At 58.7% G+C, this 8,904-nt stretch overlaps 1 protein-coding gene across 2 annotated transcripts in view; it reads left to right on the plus strand.

Annotated features, from left to right (window-relative positions):
* The window catches only part of PLAGL1 (PLAG1 like zinc finger 1), a 34,229-nt gene extending 25,730 nt beyond the window's left edge, over positions 1-8,499 (plus strand). The window contains exons 3-4 of one of the 2 annotated variants that reach the window (XM_037842565.1): positions 5,082-5,444; positions 6,677-8,499. In XM_037842565.1, the coding sequence (XP_037698493.1) occupies positions 5,293-5,444; positions 6,677-7,814 (1,290 nt within the window). In that variant the 5' untranslated portion in view covers positions 5,082-5,292 and the 3' untranslated portion in view covers positions 7,815-8,499. Of the gene's footprint in view, positions 1-941; positions 5,445-6,676 lie in introns of those variants that run through there. The other variant, XM_037842566.1, reaches the window with a different exon arrangement.
* The last annotated feature ends 405 nt before the right edge of the window (positions 8,500-8,904 follow it).

Below are 8,904 nucleotides of genomic sequence, written 5' to 3' on the forward strand. Positions count from 1 at the left end.
TGGTGAGTGCGAGACCCCGGCAGGGGCAGGCGTTTAAGATCTGCAGGTCTACCAGGCTCCCTGGATTTGGTAACACAGAGTGTTTTAAGGGTACCTGCTCTTTTTACGTTAGCTCAGCCACTCCTGATGCTCATGAGTGATTAACACCATGACGCAGAGTCCTTTTATAACCAGCTAACATGGTTCAGGCTAACAGGAACGTCATCCACAGAGGAAGGGGTTAAAATGGCGGAGTTGGCCCAGGAGTGAGGAGAGCGGCTTTTGTTTAGTCTGCCGTTTTAACCAGGTAGTACAGTATCTGCTCTTTTTTCAAGTTTACTCAGTCACCTGCATAGATCTGACATTCTAACCCTGTGGTCTGATCAATGGGATGGCTTCCTCGTTTACATTCTCTATCTAGTAGTTCATTCACTTTGGATTCTTGCCTATTTTAGGTTTCATTTCTAACAAAATAGGAGCTCCAGTCACTGGGTTAACAAAATTAAGCCTCATGAAATGACACCGTAAGGGTCCATAACAGGCCTGGGTGTCCCCCAGGCTGCTCCTGGGGGGGGCTGGGGTGGCCCCCACAGCAGAGACGGGCAGGAGCAGGCACCGCTTCCCACAGATGAGCAAAACGGGACAACCTGCTTCCAGCTGCTTCCAGCATGCCAAGGTGTAGATGAGGACAGCTGCGTGGCTGCCGAATAAACAGTCCTGTGGGGAGCAGAGGGCCTTTGGTGGAGGCAGCGTTTTCTGTCTCCTGGACTGCTCTGCTGCCTCACAGCCTCCTGGCCTCACCCCGCACGGGAGCCACTACCGGGGGACACGGGCTGGGGGACACTCCAGGAAGGACAGCGTAGGAGACAGGAAGGCCTGGGAGCAGGGGGCTGGGGAAGGGTGCGGCGGCTGCCCTTGGGCCAGGGGTGTGGGGGGACAGGGCTGCGGCCAGAGGCTCCTCCCAGGTGATGCAGCAGCCCAGCCTTCGTGGATTTCGGTAGAAGATGCTGAGAAATGGCTGTCTGGGACCTGGGGGGCAGCCTGCCGGGCCCAGCGGGAACTGGTGGACTGTCGTAAACTCTTCACGGCTTGGCTTTCAGAAAAACGTTGTTACAGAACCTTTTCTTTCTTTAACGTTAACCAGGTAAAATGCAGTGATTAAGGCACAAAACGCACATCCGTGGAATAGGGAACATCAGGGCTCTGAAGAGTTGGACCAAATCGGCTGCTCCGAAGGGGATTTTCTCTCATGCTTTCAGTGTCCGTTAACCTGCCTGAGCCTTGGACCCATCAGAAAGTCGGAGTTAGAGTGCAGTCCGTGTCCCCAAAGGCCTCCCGCACAGGGTTTCAGAGAACTCACAGCAGCCCTGGTGAACCCTGTCCCCAGCTACGAGGTGCCGGCCTGGGTGAGGGGCTCGCCAGCCCGTCCGTCCCGTGAGCGTCTTCTCTGGGGCCCTGGCAGGTCGGACTCGCTAACAGGCTTCACCGCACACAGGAGGGATAAGAACAGCAGGGGCGACGACTGGAGGTCGGCCTCTCCCCTCCTTCCTTCTCTGGCGTTTCTGACGGGTTTTAATTTGAGGGGAGACCTACCTTCGGGGACCCGACACTGAGAGGAGCTCCTTCTGGAGCCTCCTTGGGCCGGGTCAGCCGTGAGCTCCCACCGGCTGCCCCTGCTTGGCCCGTTCACACTTCATGAGCACGACAAGAAACAACCTCCTTTAAAATCCGCCACCGCACGCTGATATAAACACAGCCCCTTAAATTCGGCAGCCCCGGTTAGGAGGAGGTGAGCCCCATGTGGAGTAGCACTTCCTTATCTACAAGAAGTCCTGCCGTGATGGAAAAAACGCTGGTGCACATGTGGGAAGACTGAAAATGGAAGTTGCATTTCCTCTCAGAAATGGGCCTTGGGTTGTGAGTCACGGGGACAAGGGAACCAAAAGCCAGGAGTTAGGGTTTATTTCGAGTGTGCTGTAGAGCGTTTGTGTCCACCAGCTGACTGTCCCTTGGCACGGGGATGTCCTGGGCCACACCTGCGCCTGCCGTCTGCAGACAGCCCCTGGGAATGGGTCTTCTGCACCGCCTCATATGTGTCCCTCACTCTGTCCCCAAAATAATCGGCAGGAACAGAACAGAGCAGATGGCACGGCCTTCGTTGGCATTCCGGCAGATCTGTATCACTCGCTCAGTATTTTTAGAACCAGGGGGACTGAAAATCCTGCCCTGAGCCATTTGGGGGGAAGACGCACCATCTCTCCAGGGCGACACGTGTTGAAATGTCACTGTATTCAAGACTCGCAGGCGATGGGGTCACCGGGACTGTCCGTCCGTTCTCTGGGAGGACTGTTGGGAGTTTGCCAGAAAATACAGAAAAAGTAATCATGAGTCTTTTTAAAGATGTGTCAAGAAGGTGCAGCAGGTTTCAACCAAAGATTGGAATCGGCAGCAGATGGCCAGTGCCGATCAAATATGGGCTGTGAGCCATTGTAGGGATCCACGTGGCTTATTTTTAAAAAACTAGCTAAGCTTTAATCCTCAGCCACAAAGAACTTACACTCTACCCTGTTATTTTAACAGAAGTGTTTGATTATATCAAGATGGCAATGCAGATAGTTGTGTTCCAAGGTGCGTATTTATGGAATTCGCAGTTATGGTGACTGAAATGCTGTAACTGTGAATTTGTGCTCACCATTAAAGACTTCCTGAAGAAATTAACCTGCGTGCACCACCATGTGAGTCAGTCCAACACTGGAGCACCGACATTGCACTTGGCGTCGGGCTGTGCGTATTTAACACGCAGGCCTAAAACTCAACAAGAAGGTCTCGGGGAAAGTCATTCATGAAGTAAGTGGGTATAAAGGTGTTTGCGAGATTTTACTTGTTTTGGGCCTTTGAGAGGAAGTTAGATGGGGCAAGGAGTTGAAGGTGGCGGGAAGGTCTCACCTTCAATAAAGCCGGGCCCCTCCCTCAGCTCACACCCGTCTGGAGGCTACGGCGAGGCCGGCACAGCTGCGGTGACGGGGGGGCCCTGGATCTGGGGACGAAGTGGCTGCAAAGTTGCGTCGGGGAAGACAGCATTCGGTGCCAAGGGTGGCCGGCTTCGTTACAGCTTCCCTCCCTTGGCACTCCTGTGTGTCGCCGAGTGATCTGTCAAGAAACGAAGGGTGCAGCCTTTTCCCTGCTGCCTCCTGCGTCCCCTTCTGCGTGTGTGTGACTGTGGGCACCTGTCCTCCACGCTCCCGGCTCCGACCGTCCTCTGCATGTGGAGAGAACGTGTCTTCCCCGTTGTGCCCTCGGCTGAGCTGGTGAGAACCACGTGCCATGGCACGGCCTGTGGGTCCCACCTTGTAAGCCAGTGCTTCCAGACCCTGTGCACTTGTGTGGCGTTTGCGTAGGTTGCAGTGCACTTTTAGACCGGTTTTGCTTCAGATGACTGTCACCAGCAGCACTTTGACAGAAATTGGTGGGTCTCACTGGGACAGAAGCTGAAGCTCGGGGCACGGCCAGCCGGTGGATGAGCTGGAGGCTGAACTAGGGTCTTCCCGTGTTCCTAAAGCCAGCGATGGGTCTGCATAAACCCCTCCCCGGTCCTGGGGATCAGTCCCCCGCGGGGTCTGAGGGAAAGCCCGGCGTGTCCTGGGCTCCTGGCTATGGCCATCACCACAGGAAGCCTGGGATGTTGCAGCCCCTCTCCTAAAGCGAGGCGTGGGGGTGACCTCACCGGGAGAGGCTGAAAGCCCTGTGCAGGGGGATGGGTGGAAGCAGGTGGGAGTCAGCCCTCCCACCCCCCAGCCCCTGAAGTGACCACTGCCACATCACGTGCAGCCACAAATGGGAGGGGAGGGGATGGCGACTTGGCGTCACGTGTCCCCGTCTGCAGCCGGCTGCGCAGGCTGTGACTCAGAGCAGTTTCCAGTGGGTGTGTTCACGACAATGGACGTGAGCTGCATGAGGACAGCAGCAAAGCTCGGCCACACAGGATGGCGTCCCCAGAAGGATGGACATCTGAACACGGCCAGGTTGTGGGGGGGCCTCAAGGTAGTCTCCAGGTGTGCTCGGACCACGGGCAGGGGCTCAGGCCAAGCCAGGAGTCCCTCGGAGCCACCTGGCCTGGAGAAGCAGGGCCGAGTGTGGCACTGGCATCCGCCATCAGGTGGGAGGCTCATGGCCGAGCTGCCGGCCGTGTCTCCTGCACACCCATCAGGGTCAACACGGAGCCTTTAGGCCGGCTACGTCCACTTGGAAGGCTCCCAAGGAGGGTAGGAAGGCGGGAGGTGCCCCATGCACCCCAGTGAACTCTGACTGGACCCTGGAGACACATGAGAGGGGCGAAGAACCTCGAAAGCTCCCTGAACGTGTGCTGTATGATAGGCACGTGCACAGAGATGCTCGAGCTTTCACCTCGGTAAAACCCCTGGCTACGGTCGCTTCCTGGGATGGTTCCAATCAGAAGGTAACTGAGAAGGCAAGTAAAAGGGAGCATCTTATAGACGCGCACCTCCGAGACCTGACAGTAAAGAGGGGCTGCAGGGAGCCCCTGTGCCGTGCCGTGCTGCCCAGTCCTCAGGCGCCCGACTAGCTGGCAGGGCCAGGGCAGGCTGGCTGGCGGAGATGCTGCCCGCAGTGGGTGGCCTGCGGCATGTGCCAGAGGCCCGTCTTCCCTGGACATGCGGCTGTTCCCGTGCTGTCCTGGGCAGCTAGACCCCTTGCTGCTGTCTGCTGGAGAGTCCGGGCCAGGCCTGGCCATGACGGGGTCCCAGGCAGGTGGTGTCGGGGCTGGGAGCCCAGCTCATCGGAGCGATCAGGGCCTGCCGTCTCCGTGGGGTTGTCCATCCCCCCAAGGACCCCTCCCTGCATCCTGTTGACCCCACAGCCCACCCCCTCATCCTCGGGCGGCTCGTGCACGCTTGGGAAGGGCAAGTGGTGCCCATGTGAGCATACATGTAAGCTTTTGGGTCTGGGTCCTTGCACTGGCCAAGCCTCCGCCAAGGGGTGACACTGAGCAGGATCCCTGTGTGTGGGGGGTGCTCCCAGGCCAGCGGGCGGGTGGGGGGCCACCTGTGATCGCTGACCAGCCCTGTCTCCCCTTCTCTCCGCAGGAGGCCGGTGCCCTGTGGCCCGGCGTCGTGATGCCCGCACCCCTGCCGCCCTTGGAGCCTCGGCCAGGCCCCCACCCCAGAGCGTGGGCTGTGGAGGAGCAGGCAGCTCGCGGGCCCTGAGGGGCGTCGGGGGGATGCGGCCCCTCACCCGGCCGCCCGCCCTGCCAGGGGCCCAGGCCCACCCGCCCGCCCACGAGTGAGCACCTCGCCCATGGCCACCTTCCCCTGCCGGCTGTGCGGCCAGGCCTTCCTCACCCTGGAGAAGCTCACCGTGCACACCTACTCCCACGCCCGCGAGCGCCCCTACCAGTGCCTGCAGCCCGACTGCGGCAAGGCCTTCGTGTCCAGATACAAGCTAATGAGGTGAGGGGCTGCGGGGGCTCTGCTGCCCGGGCCGCCAGCCTTTGCAGACACCGAGGCGGCCTTCCCGGCCATCACTGCAGCGTGCCCGCTCGTCTCGGCGGCTTTGCTGCACGGGGCCGGCCATCCTGGCGACAGGCCTCTCATGTGCCTGCAACTCACCAGTTGGGATGGGCCTGGCCTGCGGGGCAGCTCGCTGTCCGCTGCGCGCTGAGACCTGGGTGGGCGCCTCAGGAGGGGCAGAGAGAAGTCAGGCTCAAAGGGGCAGGTGCTTGTAGACTGTCAGTAGGACAGGCCTCAGCCCCCGCAGACAGATCACCCAGAGGGGTGGCTGTCCTGAGGACAGGAACGCAAACATGGTGTGCTTGGCGTCTCACGTGCTATGTTTAGTTACTAACATGAACCTTGTTCAAGTTCACGGGTGACAGACTCTGGGAAATCCATCACTGAGCTTGTAAAAAGCAGCTCAGGGCTCGGAGTTCAGGAATTCTACACAACTGATAGAGATGAGATGATGGTGGTTCCCACAACTAATCTGTGTTTTGCAAAGATAAACACCAAGTGGCTACTTTGAAATTCCAGATTGACTAGGACGACTATGACTTGTGTCTGAAACCAAGACTAAAACCCAATGTGGAAGAGCTTATAAATACTGTTGGGAGCAGGAGCTTAGTTTTCCTAGGAAAGGTCTTTTTGGATTTTGCTGATTTTGCTGACCTGATTGAAGCACCCTTCAAGAGAGGTACAAAGGTGGCGTCAGGCTGGAAGGGTCTCGGGGAGAGCCGAGGAGGGGCGGCCTCGTGGAGCAGGGGCCATGGCCCAGGGCTCATGGGGTGAGGGGGCAAGTTGGGCCTGTGATGCTGTCCCCAAGGCTCAGGATGGCTTTCCAAGCAGCTCCCAAGTGTCCTCGGTTGGGTGATGCCCCCCACCCACCCCCCAGCAGGGACCAAGCCAGAATAGCTTGGTTTTGTGCAGAAGGCGGCAGGTGGGGGAAACCCAGGGCACTGTTTAGCCCCTCCGAGAAAAATGCTTCTCATGATCACGTTTTAAAACACTTGCACACCGTGCTCGTCCACTTTAGGAACGTGTCCCCCTGCAGAACACGCTTGGCAGGGGTAGTTCTGCTTTGAATGTAGGGATTCCAGTCCTTGTGGGATCTGGAAACTAGGAGTGGGTTCCGCTGGGAGCCACGAGCCCCCCTGACGTGCCCGCCCCCTCCTGCCGCCCCGCTGCAGGCACATGGCCACGCACTCGCCCCAGAAGTCGCACCAGTGCGCCCACTGCGAGAAAACCTTCAACCGCAAGGACCACCTCAAGAACCACCTGCAGACGCACGACCCCAACAAGATGGCCTTCGGCTGCGCGCAGTGTGGGAAGAAGTACCACACGGCGCTGGGCTACAAGCGGCACCTGGCCCTGCACGCGGCCAGCGCCGGCGACCTCACCTGCGGTGTGTGCGCCCGCGAGCTGGGCACCCCCGAGGGGCTGCTGCACCACCTGAAGGCGCACGCCGAGGAGAAGGCGCGCGGCGGCGCCGCCAAGGAGAGGAAGCACCGGTGCGACCACTGCGAGCGTCGCTTCCACACCCGCAAGGATGTGCGGCGCCACCTGGTTGTGCACACGGGCTGCAAGGACTTTCTGTGCCAGTTCTGCGCCCAGAGGTTCGGGCGCAAGGACCACCTGATGCGGCACACCAAGAAGACGCACTCGCAGGAGCTTCTGCGCGAGGGGGCCCTGCAGGGCCCTCCCCTGGCCACCGGCCCCGCCGCCGGGCCCCTGCTGCCTCAGGGGGCCCCCGTCCCGCCCGGCCCGCTGCTGCCCGAGCCCCTGGCCCCCCAGCCGGCCCCGGGCCCCCCCCCACCAGCCTTCCAGAGCCCCAAGTACGAAGCCGGGTCTACCTCATTCTCCCCCCTGGCCGGCCCGCCGCCCAAGGCGGATGCTAAAGGGTTCGGCGCCATTGGTTTGCTGGAGGAACTGCCTCTGCAGGAGGCTCCGCCGCCTCCCAAGCTCATCCCGGGCTTTGAGTTGGCCAAGGGGGGTGCCGGCAAAGGGGCCGTGCCCAAGGAGCACCCCGTGGATGCTGTGAACGTGAACGTGAACCTGCCCCTGCCCGCCACTCTGGACCTCTCGCCCCTCCTGGGCTTCTGGCAGCTGCCCCCACCCGCCGGCCCCGCTGCCTTCGGCGCCAGCGCCCTGCCCCTGGGGCCGGCCGAGCCCCTGCCGCACCGGCTGGGCTGTCTGGGGCAGCCGGAGCCGCCCCTGGCCTTGGGTGCCATGGGCCTGGGTCAGCTCCCCCTGGCCCCCCTGCCCCCCGTGTTCCCCACAGGCCCAGGCCCGGCCATCCTGCCTCATTTCCACCACGCCTTCAGATGACTCGGCCGGGGGAGCCCTCGCCCCGCGAGCTCGTCGGGCCCCCGGGGGGCTGCACTATCGCTGCGTGCCTCCCAACGTCCCAGGGACGGCTGCTACACAGGTGCGGGTCACGGCGGGCTCAGTGCGGGCACGGAGGGGGCACTGCTGCGTCCAGTGACAGCAGCCTGTGCGGCACCTTCCGACCAGGCCAGCACTTCTGTTCAGGGATTTCTCTACCTTCAGGGTTGGACGTAGCTTAGTTCTCACTCTTGCCATAACCAACCTGTTGTCCTCTACAAACAACTTCTTGTGGAACAGTAGATTTCTCCTTTTAAGAAAAGCATTGTAAACTTAGTTTGAATATTTTCCACAAGATGCTACAATGTGAGTTATCACTGACTTCATTTATCTTAAAGACTAAACTGTCAGTCTCATCTGACAGAAAAAAAAAAAAAAATATATATATATATATCACTGTGTAACCAGGTTAAGTGATAGAATAATCGCGGCGTCAGCCAAGGAAAGCATTTTGCTGACTTTAATATTGATTATATTTTTAACAGGAATTTAAGAAAATATTACTGGAATTTTAAATATATATATATATTAAACAAGAATTTTCTTTGCTCTATCTGGCTTATACTACTCTACTTAAGTTCCTCAATATTGTTTTTAATCACCAATAAATAAAAGCATTTTTAATTCATCCACTGAAGTCATTATTGGTTTTCATTCAAAAAGGACCATATTTTGTGATGTCACTCCAGTTTAGCTTGTGCGTTTGGCAGCTAATTAACAAGCTGCTGTCACACCCGTCCTGACTAGAATCCCCCACACGCACGGCTCCGCCTCGGCGCACGCCGTCTCCCGCACGCGGCCGTGTCCCCAGTGCCCGCGGCCCTGCCCTCCTGCCAGCACGTGGAGGAGCGTAGCGCTTTCTGAGTGAAATGACGACTGCAGATGGAAGCTTGTATGGCTCAGCTACTCTTTCTGACATATGGTCAGTGCCCAGGTCAGAGCAGCGTTTACCATTAACCTTCAGTACAAATTAGAAATTACTCCTCATCAGGCTTCCTTCAGAAAGTCTTGCCCCTTAAATCTGACAAGACCT

This window comes from Choloepus didactylus, chromosome 7 (genome assembly GCF_015220235.1).
Source record: "Choloepus didactylus isolate mChoDid1 chromosome 7, mChoDid1.pri, whole genome shotgun sequence".
NCBI lineage: Eukaryota > Metazoa > Chordata > Mammalia > Pilosa > Megalonychidae > Choloepus > Choloepus didactylus.